This window comes from Sminthopsis crassicaudata, chromosome 1 (assembly GCF_048593235.1).
Source record: "Sminthopsis crassicaudata isolate SCR6 chromosome 1, ASM4859323v1, whole genome shotgun sequence".
Lineage (NCBI taxonomy): Eukaryota > Metazoa > Chordata > Mammalia > Dasyuromorphia > Dasyuridae > Sminthopsis > Sminthopsis crassicaudata.
Window position 1 is genome coordinate 129,725,992 of NC_133617.1, and position 25,699 is coordinate 129,751,690.

Here is a 25,699-nt window from a genome sequence, read left to right on the forward strand (position 1 = left end):
GTATTCCATCCTTTTATTTATTTATTTCTGCTGTCTTCTCTGAGGAACTCATGAGATTCTATGGGTGTAATGATCATTTCGATATTAATAATTCCCAAATATTAATCCATATATAATTTGTACCCTATATTGCAGAACAGGAATGACAATTGTTCTATTATATACCTTTATAGAAATGTCCCACCAGCACTTCAAACTCTATATTTCCTCAAATAAACTCATCTTGCTCTCTAAATCTACCTTTCCTAATATTCATCTCCATTGAAGACACAGATATCTTCATCCCCTTCAATTGTAACATTTTTTGACTCTCTCCCTCTCCCTCCCATCTCTTCCCCCTCTCCTTTCCTCCTTCTTTCTCTTTCTTTCCCTACCCTCTTCAAATCTAATCAGTTGCAAAGTCCTGTCAATATTATCTCACAGGATCTCTTCCCTTTTCTCAACTTATGTGACCACTAGTCTAGTCTGGTGATCTATCATTAGCCCTTATCTGGAGTATTCTGCTAGCTTACTGATTTGTCTCTTTGTCCCTAGCCTCATCCCTTTCCAATCTTTCCTTGCAATTTACAAAATAATAATTAACAACAAAAAGTAGTCAGCATTGATTAAGCATTTTAAGGTTTGTAAAATACTTTTCAAATATTATTTCATTTTGTCTTCATAAAAACCCTGGGAAGTATGTGTGACTATTATCCTCATTTTATAGTTGAAGAAACTGAGGTGAAGTGATTTGACCAGATCACATAACTAGGAATGTCTGAGGTTGGATTTGAACTCAGGTCTTCTTGAATCCAGCTCCAATGCTATATTCACTGTATCAGCTAGCTGCCCTCATAATAACGCTACAAAAGTGTTGGTCTACAACAGGATGATTTCAGAAAGGCCTGAAGAGATTTACATGAACTGATGCTGAGTGAAATGAGCAGGACCAGGAGACCATTATATACTTCAACAACAATACTTTATGATGATCAATTCTGATGGATGTGGCCCTCTCCAACAATGAGATGAACCAAATCAGTTCCAATAAAGCAATAATGAACTGAACCAGCTACACCTAGCGAAAGAACTTTGGAAGATGACTATGAACCACTATAGAATTTCCAATCCCTCTAATTTTGTCCGCCTGCATTTTGGATTTCCTTCACAGGCTAAATGTACACTATTTCAAAGTCCAATTCTTTTTGTTCAGCAAAACAACTGTTTTGTCATATATACATATATCGTATTTAATTTATACTCTAACATATTTAACATGTATTGGTCGACTTGCCATCTTGGGGGGGGGAGGAGGGGAAAAATTGGAAAAAAAAGTTTTGGCAATTGTCAATGTTGTAAAATTACCCATGCATATATCTGGTAAATAAAAACTATTATTATTTTTTAAAAAAGTGTTGGTCTAACTATATCTCTCTTTTGTTCAGAACAACAACAAAATCATTACCACCAATAACAAAGTAAACATCTTAGCCTGCTAGTCAATGCTATTCACAATCTAACTTCAGTTTTCATTTTTATCTTTAGTTCACATATTGCCCTTTATATTTCAACCAACTATGGCTATATATTATGTCTTTGGAGCAACTAGTTAGGAGAGTGAATAGAATGCCAGACAATCATGAAGACTTGATTTCAATGCCTGCTTCACTTATTAGCTGTGAAATGTTGGCAAATTCACTGAACTTCTCTCAGTCTCAGTTTCCTCATTTGTAAAATGGTCTAGTAACAGTATCTACTTCATAGTATTGTGATAATGATCAAATGAGATAACATATATTAAATGCGTTACAAACTTTAAAACACTATATACATGTCATCTATTATTACCTCTCCTCCTTCTGTGTGAGTGTTTAGATTGATTCTATTCTTGGAATGACCTTCCTCCGGAACTCCACTTGTTGCTAACCTTTTGTTCCCTGAAGGCTTAGATCTGGAAAAATCACTTCCATGGTGAAGACTCAGTTCCATCATCATCTTGACTTCCTCCCTTTAGTTATTACTACTTTTTCCTTCCTAAAATTCTCCAAAAGCTATTTGTCTCCTCTCTGGTCCTTTTGCTTTCTATCCTATACTCTGCCTAATATTCATTTTGTATATCTATAGAATGTGAGTTCCTTAAAGGCAAGAACTGTTTTGTTTCTGGCTTTGTATCCTGTGACTTAACAGTGCCTGCTAAATAGTAAGTGCTTCAAAAATGTTTTTTAAACTGGTATATTCTAGGGCAACTGTCTATATAGAACAAAAGCTGCAAAATCCCAATTGCCCTGCCTGATATAGGACATCTGGTCTAGAAGACTCCTGAAATCAATCCAAAAAACAGAACCTGCAGAAGATTTTGTTTTCCACATGTACTTCTCCACTTGATTTTCCAAGAATACCCAGCACAGTTTCCTTCTCTTATCACTGAGACTTGGCCCATTTCTGGAATACTTTGAAGTGCATATTGTAAATCCACAGCTGAAATGTCAGCAGATAGACCTGTGTATACACAAGGAAAGCAAATAACAGATGTTGTGAATTCACAAAACATTTTCAACATGTGTGAAGTCGCATTATAAATTACTATCTGTCCAAATGTCCTCTCCAAGTTCCACCTCCACTCGAGGAAACACCAACCATTCTCACTTCAAAACTAGCTCAGCCCACGCTCTTCTCCCCTGCCATCCCAGCTGCTTTCCTTCACTGGCAACAACCCCACCCTTATGACCTCCTTTTCCAATTGGTGAATTTCTTTCTCAAACCTCTATTTGAGGTAGCATCCACCTCAGTCATATGTTCTTTATACAAAGTTCACCTCAAAATTCCATTATTTCTTCCTATATTCTCTTACCCCTTTCAATTTCCTTTTATGTGTTGACTTCCCCAAATAGAATGTAAATTTTTTTTAATACTCTTTTAAAACTTTTATTGATATAATTGGTGGTTACATTGCTTAATTTCTTCTAGGACCCCTCTCCCTTCACTAGACCCCTTCCATATATGACAATTTTATAAAGAAAAAAAAAAGAAAAAAAACCCTCTAACATTAGTAAACAACAGATTTTGGGGGGTTTTGTTTTCTTAGAATGTAAACTTCTTGAGGGCAAGGACTATCTTACCTTCTACTTGATTTTGTATTTTCAGTAATTAGCATAGTATTTGGTCCATAGTAAATCCTTAATAAATACTCCTTTTCTGCCTGTGTCTGTCTATCTCTTTCTCTCTTCTGGCATGTTAAAAATAAACCCAACAGGGCATTTTTCCCCAGAATTCAGGTGTTTTTAGTCTTTACATAAGTGGTCAATATTTCACTTAAATCTGAGTCAGCTCATTTACTTTTCATTAGATAATAAGTTTTATTGATAACAAATAAGTATCATAAGCAATTATAACAAATATTATGAGATAAATGAAGAGGGAATGAAGGGAAAGGGCAATTGATGTCTTAACATGAAAACTTCTGTTTTATAAAATGTTTCATTAAAATTTAAGCCCTAAATGTTGTTGTTAGATTTTGTTTCTTACTATAATTCTTAAGGGAATTTTCAAAACATGTTTGGCTTGATCTGGCCACTCTGTGTGTGTACATAATACATGTATACATAAATGTATAAATACATATATTTTATGTGCATGGGTGTATATATGTATGTGTGTGCATGTGTATATGTATGTGTATGTGTGTACATATATTTGGGTGTGGATATATATCTGTGTGTACATATATATGTGCATTCATGGGTATGTACACCCATGTAACCATATATAGAAATATTTCAATTGATCCTCACAATATTTATGAGTTAGGTGCTATCATTATCCCCTTTTATATTTGAGGCAAACATGGGTTAGGTGATTTGCCTAAGATCACACATCTACTAAGTGTCTGAGACTGAATGTGAACTCAAGTTTTCTTGATTCCAGTCCCATGATTTTATCCAATGCATAATAAGTTGCATACACATACACATTCCTCTATGTAATGCACACACCCATATGTATATATGTGATATGTGTTCCTTTGCGACTATAAATTTAAAGTTATCAAGACTAATATTTTGCTAAAATACCAATCAGTACCCAAACTTTTTTTATACCTTTAAGTACATGGCCATAAGCTTGAATGTCAAAACTGCCATATATTGGTGGAGATGCTGCTTGAATTCTTTGGATACGAATCTGTGATTCTCCAGGCCAGCTCATCCCTCTGTATACTGATTCATTCTCTGTGATATTAGTGATAACCTGAGATTCCAAAGTGAATATTTATAATAATGATTAATTTTGATAATGCTAACATATTTTCATTCCAATCTGCCATGGTACAATTACAATATTAAGGACAAGTTTAAAGTTCAGGAATATTCAAAATGTTCAGGAAAATCTCATCTTAAAAAAATCAAAATAACCAGACCAAAACAAATCCAATCATCTACATAGCAATCAGTTGCTTCATCAAAACCTCATTAATTTGGGCCCCACAATCAATTGGCATATATTTATTGAGCAACTACTATATGTAAGATATTTTGTGGACTGCAAAGAAATACAACATGAATAGTATTACTGCCAAATAGCTTAAATTGATTTAGTGTGATTTAAGTTAGAGTATACATTCATATTAAAAATAAGCAACAAAACAAAGATACCAGAAGTCATTGTGGACTGGAGGTCAGGGACAAGTTGATGAGTGGGTGGGATTTGAGTTTGAATCAAGGGTAAGATTTATTTATGAGTACCTATTTTTGGAATTACAAGGACTTCCAAGAGAACCTAGTGTCCTGCTTAAGGTTTAATCACTAACCATGGGCATCTCTTGAAACCTACTTCAATCAAGGGAACAAGATACATCTATTAGTCCTAATTGTGCACATCATATTGAATAAAAGAAGATGTACTTTTTTTGAAAACTTACTTGTCTCTGTCAAACTCTGAGGTGTTTCTCCCAGGCTCCTTGTCAAGATTCCATTCTGCAACTATTCACTTTTAAATCCAGATCATAGAACTCAACTATAATCATTGACTCTGCCTATATTCTTTTTCCTAGTCTAGTTATCTAAGAATAAAATCTTCCTAAATGATAGAATAATACTCCACCTGTATGCTTCTGTCTGTTACTGGCCCCCAACTAATGTGAACACCACACTTTATTATTCAGATTTCAAATATTCACTCTATCTTCTCTAGTAGCTTACCCTTCCTCTGTGTCTTGATTTCTCTTAGTTTCCCTGTCCCACTACCAACTCTCACTCAGACTTGACATAAGAGTAAGAGCAAAAGCATAAAAGGCAGGAAAGTACAGGGCAGGTCAGTCAGATCTACTAACATATATGCAAGAAACTGTCCTAAGTGCTGGAGATACATAGGCAAAAAAAAAAAAAAAAAGTAACAACAACATAACCCAGTCATCAAACTATTGGTTAATTATTTATAAATAGTAAAAATTATATACTTGGAGATGTACCTGTGCAAATCCTATAGCCAGTAAAGGTATTCGGTAACTACAATTACATGAAGTCATTGTCACAGTGTACTGGCTAGTTGCAGATGATCCAATTATTTTAGTCTGCTTCACTTCAAAGTGCTTTAGAAATATTCCTCTATTGGCCAATGCTGGAAGTCTTCTCTTTGGTACTACTAAAAAATACAAATTAATAAAATAGGAATCATGACATTCTAAATATCTTTAAAATCTAAATCATCAAATGCATGCACAGATCATAAATTGAATTGCTTAAAGTAAAAATCTGGAAAATAAACTTCAGACAAGTAGCCTAAAAGACTTAAATTCAAACAATTTTTACTGTAAAAGGACAGATCAAAGTACTAGGGGTAAAATCTCTTATGCCTATTAGTAGTTAACTCAGAGGTTTAGAACAAATTTAGAAAGAGCCTGGTGCAATCACTTCTATCTCCATGGGGATGGGTTGATTTATCTCCATTTGATCATTACAAATGACACATCTTCATTGTTATCAGTTGTTTTTGTGAATATATGCTATCTGACAAAAAAGGGGGATTGGTGTAAAGATAGAAGCTTATAAGGATCAATGTAGTTAATATAATGAAAGGGATTTTCTTATAGAGCTTGTCAACTAATTCTAAAGATTATTCAAAGAAGAGTAATGAAAAATTTGATTGAGAGCAGTATCATTTGTGTACTAACTCCTTTTGTAACTCCTGTGAAAAATACTCAATTTTGTGTAAATGTTTAACAGATATGTCAATGAATACTTTGAAGAAGCTGCATCTTCTTAAAGGTGAACAAAAGCATTAGTAATGACCTGAGTTGAAATTTTCAGTTCAGTCATTTGTCACATAGTTCAGTATGACAAATGACCAAGATGAAAATTTCAACTCACATAGGTGCACTTTGAGAATCGATTCCTCCACGTATGAAACAATTAGAGAAATAGAAGAATTCAAGCCATATTTATGCATAAGCAGAAGAATAGATATATAACTATTGTATGTTAATAATAAAAACATAAATTTTTATCTTTTTAAATGGATGTTTTCTGGAAATAATATGGACAAGGACTGGACCTATGATTTCACAGGTATAGGGATCTCTCAGGAGAGAAAACTCCTTCCACCAAGGCAGGTTAGTATTTTTTCTGCAACATATAGTCTTAGAGAGTTGATTAGAGCTTTCTGAGGCTAAGTGATGCCCAGAGTCCTACAACTCCTGTGCGTGAGAAGTAGAACTTGTATTCAGGTCTTCCTGAATTTGAGGCAAACTCTCTATTCATAATGTCACATTGATCTCCTTAGAAAAAAGGCTAACATTTAGATAATGCTTTAAGGTATGTAAAACAAGTTATACACACTATTTCATTTGAACCTTATGACATCCTAAAGGAGGCATAATTTTTATTCTCTCTTTATAGAAGAGAAAACTGAGGCTGAGATCATGTGACTTGTTCAGGGTCACAGATCTAATAAATGTTTGAGAATGGATTTGGACTTAGTAATTCCTGATTCCAAGCCTACTGATTTCTCTGTCATCCTATCTTCTCTACTCTATCATCTCACATTATTGTAAGCTGAATTCCTGATACCAGCAGCAATTTTCTGAATCCTAAAATGAACAAAATTCTATCAATGACTCTAGAATGTAATTATAATACCACTGACCTTGTGAATATTTAAAAAGTATTTTTTGGCTCAATACAACACTACAAAGAGAAAATCAGACAAAATACCATCTGTATTTGAGATTGTTGCTGTCTGTCCAATGTATACAACATCCACATAGAAAGACTGTACTTCAGATGCTTTTTGCAAACTGATCCTTTGAAGGAAGAAGTTTTTTCCAGAATATTTTTCTTGTATGAGGTAGAGGAGATCTATGCAAGTATATGTCCAGCTGAAATGAATTCCATATAAAATTAGTGCCATCAGAATGAACCAACAGTACATCAACAAAGATGGTAATCTCTCAAGGAGGATCAAATACCAGTAAAATATTTGCTTTTTTCCTTCCACCTAAATGTTCATTTGACTGTATTGAATTCTCATGCTGTAAAGAGGCAAAGAAAAGCATAATTCTTTTATTTTGGAAGAAATATTATAGTGGGGAACAGTGTAACATAGTAAATAGCAGATTATCATTAGATTAAAGTCCAAATTTCAAATCTAGCTTCTGATATATACTGTGTGACAAGTCAATTAACTTCTCAGTATTTCAAGTAACTCTCTAAGACTTTAAATTATAGACATATTGCTGATCTGCACTGGTAGAGAGAGTTTTCATATCAAGAGTTTCCTACACCAATAATATTTTAGGCTTGATTAAGGACAACAGTCTTCATATATACATATACATATGCTGTCATATGTACATGTGCATACACACATATAATACATATACACATTATGGGAATAAATAATTCCATTATAACTCAATTACAGAATTGCTTGGAAAACCAGAAAGTTAAATGATTTGCCAATGTGACATAGAGCTAATGTGTCAGAGGCAGGACCTACACCGGGTTTTTCCATTTCCAAGGCCAACTCTGTTCATCACAGCAAACTAAATTCTTAGTACCCAAAGCAACTCTTTAAGATTATAAGTTGCAGAAAAGGTACCAGTCTTTATTGGGAGAGGAAGATTCTCTACATAAATGAAATTAAAACTCCAAACCAAAAGCAAGTGTATAAAATATATTTATGTATAGACACATATACACATGTGCATGCACAATTTACACATATAGAGGGTGTATCAGAAGTCTTAATATTTTATACAACAAAAAAGTATACAAATATCATTGATATCATAAGCCAATTATCTTAATGGGTAGCCAAACTAAACTGATTCATATAGTCTTCACTCATAAATTCTATCAAATTTCCTTTTATTGAGCTCTTACTCTATATAAATATAATGCAATTAAAATATGATAATATAGCATTATTATAATGACATCAATAATGATATACTCTTTCCTTACCTGTTTTTTTTTTTCAATTAACATTATGTGTGTGTGTGTGTGTGTGTGTGTGTGTGTGTGTGTGTATGTATGCTTTTTCCTATATCAATCATTTAGCTCAAGGAAAAAAATATAATAATTTCTTAAAATGGGCAAAAGATGTTACTAAACTAGAAATCATGTTTAAAATAATGATGTTAGTAGATCTTGCAACTTGGGAGAAAAATAATACATTAAAAGAAAAATTTTATTTTAGAAAGTAATTTGTTTTATCATGAGCACACAAATGCATGATTACAGTATGAAAACCAGCATATCATATATGATTCAACAATAATAAAATATGCTTTTAAAGATAATTAAAAACTATTATAAAATATATTAACCACGATTAAATAGAATCCTGAGTTGTAGAAATGAATGGAGCTAGATTAGTAGTTCCAAAAGCATTGCTTATCTATATGTCTCTTCTTCATTTCTTACTTGCAACTTGTATAATTTCTAGCATTTACTTTATACATATGTCCCTTTATCTATTTCCAAAATTCATGTGTTATATTCTCTATCTCTTGCCAATGTGAAATCAGTTTGAATGTTTAATTTTTAAAAAAAAAATGATGCTCTGGGAGTAATTTTTCCCTTTGAATTAGGAAACAAAGCAACTTCTTTAGTCACCTAATTTGGATTCTTTGTTTATCATAACATTAAGGTTCTTTTCAGATTCATTTGTATTAGTGATACTAAACTAATATTTATTTATTTTCATTATCTTCATATTTGTTTTTAACAGAACTTTCATGAATATGTAAAGAAGCATCTGCACAGACACTAGATTCTTGATTGAAGAATTAAGCATATAGAAAATCTGGTGTATGACAAAATTTCATAAGAATTTGATATAGTTGTGCAGTATGTATGTCCAAGCAGAATGTGCTTACCTGTTCCCTTGAATAAAGGGAAAGGAGAACTGCATAAAAGTATTTTTAGTTGCCTTGCTTTTACTGTCTTCGTACTGAAATTTTAGGCCAATATTATTCATCAGGAATCCTTTGTAGGCAAGACAAAACTATGCCAAAACAGAAAAGAAATTAAAAGTTATAAAAATCTCAATAAAATCAAATTATGTGTCCTGATTATTTTATAATGTTTTCTGAAGCATTTGATACTTGGCACAATAGGAGATTTCCTAAATTCACTGAGAGTTATGTGAAAATTTTGGGCAATTTTTATTGAATTATTCAAAAATATTTCAAAAATCACTAGACATTTTAGTGATTTAGTTTAATGTAAGAGCATATTTTAAGTAATTAGTTTGCATATAAATTTGCTCCAATTTGTGCACATGGAGATAATCATTAGAAATTTTGATATAATATAATATAATATAATGATATTACATAATGTGATGACATCATATCATTTTCAACATTTGGAAATTCTTCAGAAAAATCCAGTGCGTACTTTCACACTGGGGACATAATTAGAGTATAACATTGCATCTTTAAGAACAAAAGGGCTATCTCCCTCCATAATGAAAAGGCACATGTGTGAAGTTATACAAAATATTTCCATAACAAAAAAAACACACAGATCCCTGTCCCCCCCAAAAAAAATAAAGTAAAAAAACCAAAGTATGCTTCAGTCTGTATTCAAGCACAATCAGTTCTTTCTCTGGATATGGATAGCTTTTTCATCAAAAAATCCTTCAGAATAGTAGCAAAATCATTCACAGCTGATCATCCCACAGCAATGCTATTTCTTTGTACATAGTACATTTCACTTTGCTTGAACTCATGAAGGACTTTCCTGTTTTTTCTGAGAGTATCCTGCTCATCATTTCTTACAGAATGATAATATTTCATCATAATCAGATTCAATTTACTCAGCCGTTCCACAATTAAAGGGCGTCAGATAAATTTCCAATTCTTTGCCCTGAGAAAAGAGTTGTCATAAATATTTTTCTATATACAGATGCTTTTCCTTTTTTTTTTTTTTTAATTTTTTTGGAATGTATGCCTAGTAGTGATATTGTTAGGTCAAAAGTTATGCAACAAAGCTGTTTCTTATAAAAGTGGGTTTTAAAGTTCTTATTTCATGATAATATTCATTAAAATATTCTTCTGTGCCTAGGATTTTCTTTTATTCTTGTTCAGTAATCTGAATCCTTCTTATATTTGTATCTTTCCCAAGGCAACAATATATATTAGGAGAGCTACTTAATATTTGTTGTTATGAATGAACAAAAATATGAATCCTTAATACTAGGCATATCTCTTTTTAATTAACAGTGGGGGACAAAAGATTATAAAATTTTTTTTATTCCATATGTCCTTCATGTTCTTTTCTGATAACTAATGACTTACTGAGAACAATATAAATTTTCAGATAGTTATTTTGGTTTTATTTTATTCCTTTTTAATAATTATAATACCTAGAAATCATAAACATGTAATGTTAAATACAGCAATTGCTCAAATGATATGAAGTCAGAAAATTATTTTCCTATTATCAAACTATCAAGAATTTTCACTTTTATTGTGGTTTCCCTCATACAATTGGAGTGTGATTTTCTCAAAACTAACCTGATTGTAAGGAAATAATGAGATATTTCCATAAAGCATTCCATTTGGCTTAACATCTGCTGAATCAAAAAGAGTAGCTGGATTTTTCAGAGAGTAACGACCACAGTAAGCTTCAGTTTCAGATGTCATTTGACCTCGATTAATGTGCTTCTGTGGAAAAAAATGGAATTATAATTTAAACATAAATATAAACATGACTGCCACATGATATGAAAGCCAATGTGTTTTCAGGTCTAGTTCAAATACTATCTATTCTCTGATAAATTACTTAAATTATTCCAAACTACATTTGTCTCTTCTCTTCTATAATATCTTAAAATTATCATTGTTTATATCATTCATTTTGGTACTTTGTATTGGAATTCAAATGACTGTTCTTCATATCTAGAATTCTATTCTTACTTATCTTTTCCTTTGGGCTTCCTTCAATCATCAGTTAAAGTTCCAACTTCTAGGATTCTTTCTTAGTTTCTCTTACTGTAGGTACCTTCCTTCTTAGAATATCCTCAATTTATCTAGTCAATATCTTTTTTTTTTTGCACATAGTTGTTTCTATATTGCCTCTCCAGTCTAATTGTGAGTTTCTTGAGACGAGGGATTTTTTGCCTCTTTTTGTTTCTCTGGCATATAGCATGGTGCCTGACACATAACAGGCACTTAATAAATGCTTATTTACTTGATTTGACATAGAGCCTTTATATACACAATTTGGACTATGTGTATTATTTTTCCCCAATGAGACTATGGGGTTTTTGATAACTGATAGCCTAACACATTTTTTTTAAACCTCCATACAGTACCTAGCACAGTCATGATAATATAGCAAGAATTCATGAGCTTATATCGCTCCTGTACTAAATAAAGATAAACACTGAAAAACTTCCTTTTAAACATTTCACTCCTCTTCTGAAAACAGGTATTTTTATAAAAGAATATATATGAGGTACACTTTCAAAACTTTTGTTTTGTTTTGGAAGGCAATGGTTGATAATGATTCTCTATCAACTTGGAGAAGTCTCAAGTGGCATGTCCTTGGACCTATATTGTTTGGAATTTATATTAATAATGTGGATGAAGGTATAGAGGGCATAACTGACAGATTTTCAGATCTTAATTCTTAGGAATGAAGGGGAAATACATTGTATGGCAGTTAGGAATCAAAAAAATCTTAACAGGCTAGACTAAGCTAAACCTAAAAAAGATAAAATTTAATAGAGATAAATGTAAAGCCTTATAATTGTGGGTTTTTTTTTTAAATCAACTTAATAAATTTACAAAAATCTAGACAGTGGTTCATATGGAAATGATCTCATGGAACACTAGAGAGGATGTGGTATTTGGAATTATAAGAAATGTATTCAAATCCTACCTCTGCTTTTTTAGAAGTTCTATGATCTTGAGAAAATAGTTTAATCTCTTTTGGCCTTCTCTTTTTCCTATGTAAAATGAAAGGAGTTGAACTCAATAATCTCTAAAGTCTCTTCTAGCACTAAAGCTATGACACTGCGATCTAAAATTTTAGTAAAGTACAAAAACAATGTGACACAGTGTGAAATGGAAACCAAGGCAGCTAATGCTAGGTAGTACACCAAGTCTGGAATCAGGGAAGACCCTGGGCAAATTATTTATCCTTTATGCTTTTCTTATCTGTAAAATGAGCTGGAGAAGGAATTGATAAACCACTCCAATATCTTTGCCAAGAAAAGCCCAAATGTGGTTCACTAAAAGTCAATCACAACTGAAATTACTTAACAACAACAAAAATTCCAATCTTTACAACATTAAAAGAAGTAGACTGTTTGGAAGATGGGAATTGATAGCTCTACTGCAATTTGCCTTGAACAGGCCATTTCAAAAATATTATTTTCATTTCTGGCTTCCACATTTTAGTAAGGACATTATTAAGTTAGAAAAAAAGTATTCAAAAGAGAACAGTCAAAATCAAGTAGTGCCCTGAGGTTATAATAATTGAAGATTGGTTAAAGGATCTAAGGCTGTTTAGTAGGAAGAGGAAAAGATTTAAGGAGCTCATGTTTGTTATCCTCAAGTATTTGTATAGCTATTATGCAGGTAAAGAAATGAACTTATTCTGTTTGGTGCCAAAGGACAGAATTAGAGGAAAGCTGGGATACGAAAGACAAAATTTTAATCTTGCCTCTAACAGATAAGAGCTGTGTAACCCTGGGCCAGCTAATTTCTGTTTTCTCATTTACAAAGTAGGCAAAATGACAGCACCAACTTCACAGAGATGCTAAAAAAAATCAAATGACAAAATGCATGTAAAGTGTTTTTTAAACTTTAAAAGTATTACCTATTAGCTATTAAGTCAATAGATCATGGGAAAGCAGAATTAAACTATAACTAATAACTGTAGACAATTCATATCCTAAAGCTATATTGCCTTGTAGTACTTCATAATAATTTTTTAAATAACTAAGAATTTTGTATTCTATCATGAAGAATATCAAAAATTTTAGCAAATTAGATAGAGGACTAACTCAGAGGGCTTCCATTCACATTCTGTCTTGAAGTTTACCATCACTCTATGATCTTAGACACATCACAACTTCCTGAGCCTCAATTTCCTGATTTATAAATGAAAAGGTTGGATTAACTACTTTCTTAGGTCTCTTCCATACTGTAACTATGTTAATTATAAAGAAATTTCTATAGTTTTCTTCTTGTTAGGGACCTGGTTCAGAGACTGACAAACATGGAGCAGTGGTGGCAACTCAAAACCTGGAATAGTTAGCAATAACCTGAGGCCTGAACTTTTCAGTAATAGATTAAATATAAAAATAAAATGTGTGCTACAATAAGGTTACAAAATTTAAAAGTGGGGTTGCAATATTTACTTTATGTAATTACAATTGCACATGTCTTTTTTATCCTCTCTCCCTTTATAAAAATGGGGATCATTACTTTCAGGGTTACTCAAATATAAAAAGAACATTTTAACATTAAAAAAAAAAAAGAAAATAGATCCTTGGAAGCTTATGAAGATATCAAACAATTTCCTGTTGAAAGTACTGTGAACACTTTGTCCATCTAAATGGTTTCCTGTTGGCCAATAATTTTTAACAGTTATATGTAATGAATTCCAAGGTCAAAATACATTGGAATGAATCCAAGAATTTTGAACTTGCAAAGCAAAATTTTTCTCAGCCCAGAAATGATTGCTAAGACAAATACAAAGAAATAAAAATAAAATAAACTACCAACAAATCATCAAATTGCACATATGAATTCTATGTAACTTGTTTGTCTCAGAATTCATAAAGAATTTCCTACCATGCTGAAGTCAGTTTCATAATCTTTGAAGTACTTCACAGCAAAACCTTCCTTAAGGTGGGAAATTTCTTTTGGACATTTGGCACTAACCATTTCTTCCATTGCTGCTTGAACCTAAATTAGTTTTAGAATATGCCAAAAAGAAAAAAAAAAAACAGATTAGGGTTGGTTGTAAATGCAATCATTAGGTAAATACTGACTTTTTTCCTAATTGTCAACTGAAAAAAATTCACAAAATTATTTTACTGGAAATACTTAAGAAAAAGGCTAAATGGAACATTCCTGGGGAAACATCTCCCTTGTGGGAGTTTTCTAGACTTCACAGCCAAATAATATTTTTGATGTGTTTATGTTTTCATCATAGTCATAAAAAGCAGTTATCCTTAGTTAACCAGAAAATTAAACTGTCATATATGATTCTCTAGTCAAAATGATTATTCTTTTTATTTAAAACAGGTGTCACTGTAGAAATTAAAGAGTTTGATTCATGCTTTCTCTTTGAGAAAAGGCATAAATATTTTGAAAATAAATTCATGGGACTAAAGTCTCATCAGTCTAAACCCAACAAACTCTCTCAACTAAATCCAAGAAAATAATCGGCAATCACTTTTTAGGAGAAATAGAGAACACAACAAACTCAAAGCCAGGATTTATTAAAAATAACTTCCAGGGATATTTCAAGAAGTCACTATACATTCAAAAAAGTGTCTGACACACTTTATATTTATATAGATAATACTATAAAACCATAAATCATGTATAACTTTCTAAAACATTATAGAATAATCAAAATAATCAAAAAATTATTAAATTCCACTCATATATAGGAAGTTTCTGACTCAGGAATGTTGAGCAACTAGCTCAAAGGGATCTCATATTTCTTAACTGTCCCTGTTTGTCTTTCCCTTAGGTCTTTTTGATGGCTCTTTTAACCCAGTTATGTTCTGGGTTAAATGGGTTTGATTGGGCATAAATACCTTTGACATGGACTCAAATGAGAAAATATATTTCACATTATTTATAATTGACTTCCAAATGAGATTTTCAGCAATATAAATTAAAACTAAAAAGATTTTCTATTAAATAAACTTAAGATGAAAATTAACCAGAATGATGTCGAAATGAATTATGAATAAGGAACAATTTTGTGTACCAAAGAGCAGTTCAAGAACAGAAGTTCTTCAATTCTCTGATCCTCAATTTTTTCATTTTCAAAATGATGGACTTGAACAGGATGATCTTTAATGATCAGTAAAAGCTATGATTTTCATGATCCTAAGATAATTAAAGCAGCAAATTACAGGTCAAGGTCAGTTTCTACTGACACAACTAACAATATTTTACATCTCAAGTTTCTACAACAAACCTCATTTTCTGATGACCAGGCGGTGAGAGGTTTAGAAGAAATACCATCCCAAGTTAATGTGAAAGTATCCAAACTGGGTATTCCTTTGGTTTGTTCAGCAATCTCCACTGTGATGCTACTTCCTTCAAGTACCTCATAAGTGATCAAATCAAAATCACCTGTAAGAAAATGCTGAATGCTTAAAATAATTGTTTTTTATATTGGAAGTTACATGATAGATCATAACACACAAAAGGATAAGAAAAAATATATATTGTAAACTTCAAAGCACTGTGCAAATGCAAGGATTCATTGTTGCTATTATTCTGAGATACAACAAAAGAAAATAATCATTAGAATTATATTTTAAGAAAAATATAATGAAAAGAATGTAAAACATGAAGAGATCAGTTAGGATTTTTTTTGCTTCTAGGTCTTAAAAGGATCATTAAACAAATAACAAAATTTAACAATATTAAATAACATTATTTAAAAAAAACAACAAATAGTTCACAAACTGGTCATCCATATTAGTTGGCAAAGTCAAATTATCACTTGACTACAAGTTAGAATTCCATACTATGTTACACACTTTTGGAATTCCTCTCATTCTTATTGGTTTATGTTGTTATAAATTTCTTGGAAATCATTAAAATACAAATTGCTTACAGAAAAAACAAAAACAAAATGATGGATTATTTCCTTGAAAAGGTGAACAGAATTTTTTCTCTACCAGGTTATGGATCATATTATTTTATTCCATGTTTCTATAGCTATTACCAGGTCTAAACATTACATAAATTCAGAACTTTATAACAAGAACTTAGAATAGGGCCAAAATAGTCTCCATACTCACCTCTAGCTGATTTAAAGGTTACAGTATAAACATAACTTTGGTTGCCTTCTATTCTTACCACATGAACTACATCAGGCTGTATAGACAACAGAGAATTTAAAGCTAATTCCATTGCAGTATCTGAAGCATCAGCAGGTAGTAAAACTAGAGAAAGAGGTATAAAAGGGTATTTAAGTTGAATATTCCTCAACTACTGTAGCTCATAGATCTTTATCTGTCTTCAAATATAAGTAGTCTCTACCATACAATTTATCATCTCCTCAAAAGTATGATCTGTAATTGTTTTCTGAATGTTGTTTTGGTCTCTTTAATGAAATTGTTAAAAGCCTTATGGGAGCCTACTGTTTTCTTTTTCCAAATTTATTTTTTGCTAAATTTTTATTCATTTCATTCCTAAGTCTATTCTTCTTCCCTCTCCTATCTAGATATACCTTTATCTTTAAAAAGGATAAAAAATAAAATGAGGAAAACAATATAATTCAACAAAAAAATGAACATATCAGCAGAGTATGCAATATTTCAAACCTGTAGTTCCCCTTGCAAACAAAGGCAGGAAGTGAATTATCCCATCTATTTTCTGAGATCAAACTTAGTGATCATAATTGAAGTTTTCTTTTATGGTTCTTTCCCAGTTATACTGTAGTAGTTAATGTGAATCAAAGCACTCCCTGAGAACATGTGCCCTTATCTTTAAAATAGAATTTTCCTTCTGGTTCTTATTGTTGTTGCTTCATCTTCCAATTAAGACTATTAAAAACTATGCCTCAGACAAATTAAACTACTCAACTGCACTACCTGGGACCAAGCATCCTCTTCACTCTGGTTATTTTCTGTTCTGCTAAAAAATTCATTCTCTCCCCTATTCCCATACTTACTCCTACTACCCTCTCCCTCACATAGACACCTTTCTTTCCCTCTGAAAATTATAATTGGATCATCACTGCCTTGCATATTTCCAGAAAAAACATGTCAACGGACTGCCTTTTTGTTCTCCTTATTTTCTTTGTGACTTTCTTGAATAAAACATCCTTATGTGACCATCACTTCCATATAGAGTCATCCCTCCATTAGAACTTCCTTGTTTATATTATGTAAGAACTTTCACTCTTATATATATGCTCCCAATACTTAACATAGCATTCCAAAAACAGGAAGCAATAAATACTTTTTATTCATTCATTTTTTGTTTATGTCATCTTACTGGTTCTATTTTTATCACCTCACAAATGTTTTCCTATGGTTCTTGATTCATAGTCAAAATATCTCCATTATATGAATATTTACTTATTTTCATCAAACATTTATTCAGTGCAAATGCATTGATGAGTATTTGATATTTTGTATTTTTATTAATATAAAGAATGTTTTGTGATGTATGTATAACCTTGGGAGACCCTACTGTTTTCCTGTTCTTATTATTTTTTGTTGTATATTAGATGTATTATCTTTGACTTCTTTGAAATATATATCTAACAATGGGATCTCTCAATCAAAGGCCTTGGAAATTTTAATCGCAATTTTTAAAGCATGATTTTAAATTGCTTTCCAAAATGATTAGATCAATTTATAGTTTTAGCAAAGCCCCTCTAGCATTATTTCCAGTTTTTGTGATCTTTGCCAAGTTGAGTATATTAAAACCTCAGAATAGATTAAATTATTTTATTAATAACTGGTAACACTCTTTCATATCATTGCTCCTTCATTTGATAATTACTTGTTCTTTGAACACTTATTTATTGGAGTATGTCTCTTGATCTTATATATTTATGTTAGTTCCCTATATGTTATGGATTTCAGACATTTATCAGAAATAGATGATGCAAAGATTTTTCATTATTCAATACTTTTCTTTCTTATACCAACTGCAATGATTTTGTTAGTGTAAAAATTTTTCACAGAATCAGGGTGTTTGGAGTGACCTCAGAAGCCCTCTAGAATAAGCTATTCATGAAAAGAATCTCCACTAAAATATGCTGAACAAATGATTGTCCAACCTTTGCTTGAAGGTAAAGGAGAAGCCTGGTATCACCTGAAATACTCTATTCCATTTTGGGGCAACTCTAATTGATACCATATTTTTAAGTCATATACCCATTATTAACAAATCAGGCTATTTAGTGTAATATGTCACTCTAAATCCAATTTTCCTCCCAGTTACTTTCCAGTTGCTTTAGTGGTTCTTTCCATCAGAATTCTTCCCTGAAGCAATCTATCTTCTTAGATGTATTGAAAAGTTACTGAGTTATTTACTGCTTTTCAATATTCATAGTAGCTAACTTCGTTCTAAACATATAATAGGCATCCAAGCAATATTTATTGATTAAACAAATTTAATTAAATAAACCATTTAAGGCATTTACATTTTAATATGAAGGATCTATAAATGCAGAAATGATATTTATTGATTTCTGTCTCTAAATATTTCTATAGATCCATTAGCTACATTGTCCAATAACAAATTTAAGAACCAAATTGGAACAGAATATCCAACCATCCTGGAATATCCTTCTATGATGTATCATCATGACATAATTATAATCCTGGCTTTTTGAAGACTATGTCAACAGAATGCTCTGATATGTTTTACCAAGATATAAAAGCTTTTATAATGGGCCTGGTAGCAGGCCTGAAGACCAGTCTTATTAAATTAGAGAGACTTTATCACAAAGAGGGCCACAACCAAAACTCTTGAAGACTGCTGAAGTTTAAATTATAGAAGGGTTATGATTTGTATCAGTGAAACAAGTAATCATACCAATAAAATTACAGATCCAATAATGAATAAATTATGAAAAAACATTTTTTAATCCTTTGCAATGAGCCAAACACTGTGATAAATGCTATGGATACAAAAATAAATAGAAGATAGCCCAACAAGAAGCTCAAGAATTTTTGGAGAAAATTTCAATTGCAGGATTTATGGAAAAGAACAGAGTTCCTAAGAGTGCAATTTCAGGGTTAATGATAAAGCCCAGAAGCTCTTACCCTGTATTAGCCCATATCTTCTATATATGTATCCCACCATCTTTGGGAAAGAGGGAATGGGTTTATGAATGAGTAAAGATGAGATTCCACATTCCTTTTGAGAGAGATGAGGATAAGGATTTAATATAAGATCAAGAAGGGCAAAAGAGAAAGCATCATGGCAGGAAAACTGAGACCTTAGCCAGGCATCACTTCAGGCTGGGATCCTCAAAGCATCTCCAATCCCCATCATAGAATCTGGGTGACCTATTAATTAGCCCTATGGTTTATACAGTAAATTTCTTCCTTCTTACCAAATGTATTTTTATATATACTTACAAACATATATTGTATAAGTATATGCATATATACATAAATATATGTGCAGACAGTAATGCTAACCTGAAAATAGATAGCTTTGATGAAATAGTTATCTATGTGACATAATTTAAATTATTTCCTGAGCCTACTGAAAGTCATGATGTTCTTAGCTTCACTTTTACTACTTTGTTTATTAGTACATTCTCAGACATTGTATTGTCTTGGCATATGATTTAAATAACTTTTTCTTTCAAACATCCATACATGATTCCAAATATATACATATATACATATATATATTTTTTTTAGTTAAAATAATTCACCTGTTTTTTCCTTGTTGTAGATTAAGCTATATTGGTAAAATGAACATGCATTAGATTTCATACATGGACTGGATACTGTGATCTTCTGAATTTCATTTTTTGGGTTAGTTGTTTTCCAGTTTTCCAAAGTTATGACCTATCATTTAAAAAAAATCCTTAAATATAAACAAGTCCACTTTTAGTAATATAAAAAATGAGGTGTACAGTTCTATACTCTACTATAAATACTAACATACCATTTAAATTTTAAAAACTTGTACATTTTTCCTTTCAAGTTATTGATTTTTAACTTCAAAGTACTTATAGGTAAATTATGAATTTGTATGTCTAAATTTATATATACATATGTAATATAAAGATATGTATGTGTATAGGTAGATAGATAGATAGATAGATAGATAGATAGATAGATAGATAGATAGATTAACTTAATGTACTGGGGCAGTTTGGCTCCTCTTTTGTATAACTTGTAGTTTTTAGAGAGTTACTTAGAATTTTGAAATATTAAGTAACTTACAGCCTAGAGTATGTGTCTCTAAAATACATTTCTATAATTCTATACCGTCACTTTTCTCAGAAGTAGCTTCTTAGCTAGTAGAAAATATAGAGGTGGAAACCTGCTTTTGATTTTATCTCTAAAAATAGCAAACCTGTACTTCTGGAGCAATTATAGACTGGACTTGAATAACTTGCTCTTCATTTACAGAATCACTTGTTTGTTGTTCAGTATAGAAATTTCTATATTGGTACAATCCAACATCAACAAATGCACTTTGTCCATATTCCTGCAGTAATATTTCAATGTAATATCTAAAAAATGAATAATTAGTTAGTTGGTTGTGAAGTCAAAAGAAATATTCATCTGTTCTAGTCAATGAAAAAAAAAAAGATCAACATTAAGTAAATAAAATTCTGTCTGTATTGTAAATGGCTCCTTTCACTATTCTGCTCTCATTTTAAAATGTTAATCTGTTAAAATAAGTCACAAAGATTTGTTGACATCAAAATAAATCAGGCACAGTTTCTGTAATCAATACCACAAATGATCATACTATTGGTTAACATCCCATCTTGTTTTTAAGGCCTCTTTATTATAGGATAATATATAAATTTACTACATGTCAGAAAACAGTTTTTTAAAACACAGTATTATAAGATTAAGATGTGATTAAAATATGATTAGAATGTGAAATAATTCCAAATAGTTCAAGTATTTGGCAATGATTATGATTTGAGAGTGATAGTGATTAGGATAATGACAATTCATTTGACTTATTAGTGTAAGTGAATGTTCCCATCTATAATCAACAATATGAGGATCTAAAACGGAGTTCCTCAAACTCCTGTGGTCTCTGAGATCCTTCAACAGAATCCAAGAAGACAATTATCATGATAATATTAAGATGTTTTAATTTATAATGCAGTTAAACATCAAAACTTATAAATTACATAAACACAAGCTTTTTAGGAACCACAATAATTTTTAAGAGTTTAAAATGGTCAAATTTTTTTGACCAAATTTTTGACTGAGGTCAAATATTTTGAGAATCACTGATCTAAAGAAAAGGGCAAATCAACTTCCCAATCTCCCTTCACGATTCCTCAGGAAAAGTTTAGAATTCAAAGCTGCCAACTATAAATGACTTGCTTAGTTAACTGAATGCTATTGATTCTCTGATAAATAAATTTTATTACATGTCTCTGAGTCAAATTTGAGATTCCAAATGTACCATTTATGAGATTGTTCCTTGAGATGAAAACTCACAAATATTTTACTTATACACACTCAGTTTTAAGACATCAGTATTTTAGTTCTATTCTACATGGTTTTGGGATCCAAAAAAATCAAACAAAATCTCTATACATTTGCATTTAAAAATATTAAAGCGATTTAATAAGGGAAAAAAAAACTTACTCTTTTCCTTTTTGAAGCTGAAAAACATCTGATCTTTGTGTTGGACTGGAAAAATAACTATTGGCAAATGAAGAATGATATGCAATCTTCACCTAAGCCCCCAAAGAAGAAATTTATAGATGCACATTTTCAGCATAAGCATTTAAAACCAAGAATAACAATTTCTTCTTTCTAACTTCTAGATAGCTTACTGACAAAAGGACAGATTAGAAACAAACACATTTCTTGCTTCTGGAGTCTTTCCTCCATAATTAAAATTTCATTTTACAAATATTTTTGAGCTTCTGCTTCCTTCCCACAATAACCACCAGCTAAGATGATATTGCTTCGGATTTGATTTATTGAGATTGTATGAAAAACTATTCACATAGAAAGAATATTTAGGCACCAGTGACTATGATGAAAATTAAATACCAAAATTTTTAGAAGTAGAAAAGATGATATTTGAAATCCATTAGAATTTCTGTAAAAATAGCAATGTTTATGTTCCTTAGATTAAATTTTTTTCATTTTCTATCATATATCTTTGATCCAGGTAGGGAAAAATTACTCATATGGCTTTACAATTCAAAGTCACAAGTGCCATGAACAATTATGATTAGAAAACTGGTTATAGCTAACTTTGGAAATAAATACTGTCATATATATTGCTAAAACTTTCATCAATACATCTGAATAAATAAAGACAATAGATTAGATATATTTTTAAAGATATTTAAAAGATTAAAGTATTATGTTTATGGATCTGTATTTATAGAACAGATTTCTCAAAGATCAAGAAATTCAGGAATAATCCTTTAGTTCTGAGGTAATAGCATCTTCAAATCAACTTCAGAGCTATTATCATGACTGTATTAATAGATAATATATAGTGCTTATTATGTGCCAGGCACTATGACAAGGTTTTATAATTATGATTGTATTTCTTCCTCACAACTACCTATATATATATATATATATATATATATATATATATATATATATATATATATGGCACCACACACACACACACACATATATATATGCATATATATATATATATATATATATATATATATATATATATATATAAACTTTACTGGATTTACTTTTTGGTTTTAAAACTAAGTAGTGTTGTCTTTGAATGATTAATATAGAACTTGTCATTTCTAACGTAGTATAGCCTAGCAGGATCCACTTTAGGCTTGTTATAGTCTTACAGATTGCATGATCAACTCCATGCTATAAAGAAATATCAAAAATGCAACCCAGACATATCTCTTGTGTTAAAAGCATTATGCAGGATACCAAAAATATAATAAAAACACAAAAGAGAGCACCTTCCCTCATGAAGCTTACATTCCACTGAGAGGACATAGTATGTACATCAAAGTGGGAAAACCATGCAAGGTAAGAGAGAAAAGAGTAATACCTAAGGTAAGAGAAATCAAATAAATATTGAATATTAGGAATTGAGGGAATATTGGGATTGAGTCTTGAAGAAAGACAAGGATTCTAATATTCAGATTGAGGAGGCAATGCTTTCCTGCTTATGTGATTACCCATGAGGCAGGAAGAGAGATGAATTTGAAAGTTATTCATCATTTGAAGAATTTCTGATTTCATTCATATGGATGTATCTTTCCTATGTATAATAATTATAATGATAATTAACTTATAGCACTTTGAGATTTGCAAAGTTCTTTAAAAAACATAAAACAAATATATCATTCTATCCTCACAATAACCTTGGGAAGCCTATGATCCCAGTTTTACAGAGATTAAGTGATTTGTCTAAGGTCACATAGACTAGGAAGAATTTAAACTCAGGTCTTCTTGACATCAATTCCAGCTCTATATCCTCTGTACCAATTTCATGGGTTGATATGGTCTAAAATTTCATCATCTCATAACTACCCCCATTCTGGGTCTTGCATGACAGACATAATCTAAACTCATTATAGAAGCCTTTCCAGGCTGTTAGGACTTTCCAGAGCTTGAACTCTCCTTGCATAGCCTCCATGATCATCTCGATAGAAAGAAAAAAAGGCTAACATGTTGCCTTTGGCGTGGCAAATGTAGGACACATGTTATAGCTTTCCTACCTTTTCTGCTGGATTTCCAGTTGGGCTGAAATAAACAGCATATCGATCATCACCTTTAATGTAGAATCTGTAGCTATCAGAATTCGGAGCTATAAGAAATCCACTGAATCGGGCAACAAACATGTCTTGCTCCATAGGCCAAACATATGAAGCTGTATCTACCCAAGTGTCTCCCATATATCCTTGTGTGCTTTCATTGTACTCTAATATTTCTTCAAGATGAGAAGGTTTGCTACTATTCCATACTTCAAGTTTTAGGCCTCTGCCACCTATATAGAATAAAATAAAACCAGTCTGTATTGGCAGTGTCAAGTATAATAGGAGTCATCCACTCTTGCAGAGGTTACAGATGCTTAGTAAATGTAAGGTACATGTTATAGCTTTCCTACCTTTTCTGCTGGATTTCCAGTTGGGCTGAAATAAACAGCATATCGATCATCACCTTTAATGTCGAATCTGTAGCTATCAGAATTCAGAGCTACAAGCAATCCACTGAATCGGGCAAAAAACATGTCTTGCACCATAAGCCAAACATATGAAGCTGTATCTACTCAAGTGTCCCCCATATATCTTTGTGTGGATTTGTGAATAATTATGCACATGTGTGTATATAGTGTATATATATGCATATATATACACATGTATAATGGGTAGCATACATATATGTGTATGTGTGTACTAGCATATATATAATAGGCAGAGGAGAAAGCTAAAACTAAAAAGAAGTTCCTTTATCTTGCCCCTGGCTTTGTTTGTATTGTAACCCCCATTCTGTTAGACTTCTGTTAGAGACTTTCCTTCTGAGAATTGCCATGTATGCCATGTTGGCTGGTAAGATAGACCCAGGAGGTAGAAGGGGAAGTTATGTCTTACAGGTGTTTCCTTGAGATGGAGAGGGTGTATCCTCTTGATAGAACTTTTCTTAGGATGTAGCACTAACTCCAGGTGTTTCTCTTCTGTGGATCCACCTACACAGTGCTGAGTGGGCTAGGCACAGGGTAATCCCAGAGGAGAATAGGTATAAATGACCAGCTTTGCCATAGGTGAAGAAGAAGGATACAGAGAGAAGTAGAGAGAGGCAGACATGTAGAGGGATTCAGAGAAGCAGAAAGAGAGATGCAGAGACATACATACACTTGCTCTTGCTTCCTGCTAACCCCTGCTGAGATTACCAATAAAGGAAGGCTGTTTGGCACCTTAACATCAGTCTTTCTTCATGTCTATCCAGGAAAGATTGGTATGTATGGCCCAGGCAATCAGTAGCCTTGGAGTGGGAGGTTACAACCTTCTATACTGCTGAAATAGCAAGGAAAGTCATGTCTTTTTACTAATCTGGAAAAGAATCTTTTTTGTTATGAGAGCCCAGCAACAGATCTGGCTAATCATGAAATATCACATGCCCTATTTCTTCCTCAGAAATAGAATTTGTTCAATCCTATCACATATCCAATTTACCCCCTGCCTAAAATGAAACCTATGTAAACTTTGTTATTTTGTTTCTTTGGGCAGTCTCTACCTGTATGGGTGGTGTTCCCTTGTTGGCAAATTCAGATTTTAGTTCTGGTTTGCAGTAGCACCAATGATTTTACTCACAATAATGTGTA

At 31.8% G+C, this 25,699-nt stretch overlaps 1 protein-coding gene across 3 annotated transcripts in view; it reads right to left on the bottom strand.

The window, feature by feature from the left end:
• Positions 1 to 25,699, bottom strand: part of PKHD1L1 (PKHD1 like 1) — a 168,776-nt gene that overhangs the window by 111,465 nt on the left and 31,612 nt on the right. For 2 of the 3 annotated variants that reach the window (XM_074266920.1, XM_074266936.1), the window contains exons 13-25: positions 24,096 to 24,364; positions 22,012 to 22,103; positions 20,747 to 20,906; positions 20,097 to 20,232; positions 16,489 to 16,632; positions 15,654 to 15,811; positions 14,288 to 14,401; positions 10,997 to 11,146; positions 9,353 to 9,480; positions 7,185 to 7,348; positions 5,444 to 5,616; positions 4,077 to 4,224; positions 2,324 to 2,478 (exon numbers count right to left, since the gene is read on the bottom strand). In XM_074266920.1, coding sequence (XP_074123021.1) covers positions 2,324 to 2,478; positions 4,077 to 4,224; positions 5,444 to 5,616; positions 7,185 to 7,348; positions 9,353 to 9,480; positions 10,997 to 11,146; positions 14,288 to 14,401; positions 15,654 to 15,811; positions 16,489 to 16,632; positions 20,097 to 20,232; positions 20,747 to 20,906; positions 22,012 to 22,103; positions 24,096 to 24,364 — 1,991 coding nt within the window. The remainder of the gene's footprint in view (positions 1 to 2,323; positions 2,479 to 4,076; positions 4,225 to 5,443; positions 5,617 to 7,184; positions 7,349 to 9,352; positions 9,481 to 10,996; positions 11,147 to 14,287; positions 14,402 to 15,653; positions 15,812 to 16,488; positions 16,633 to 20,096; positions 20,233 to 20,746; positions 20,907 to 22,011; positions 22,104 to 24,095; positions 24,365 to 25,699) is intronic. The other variant, XM_074266929.1, reaches the window with a different exon arrangement.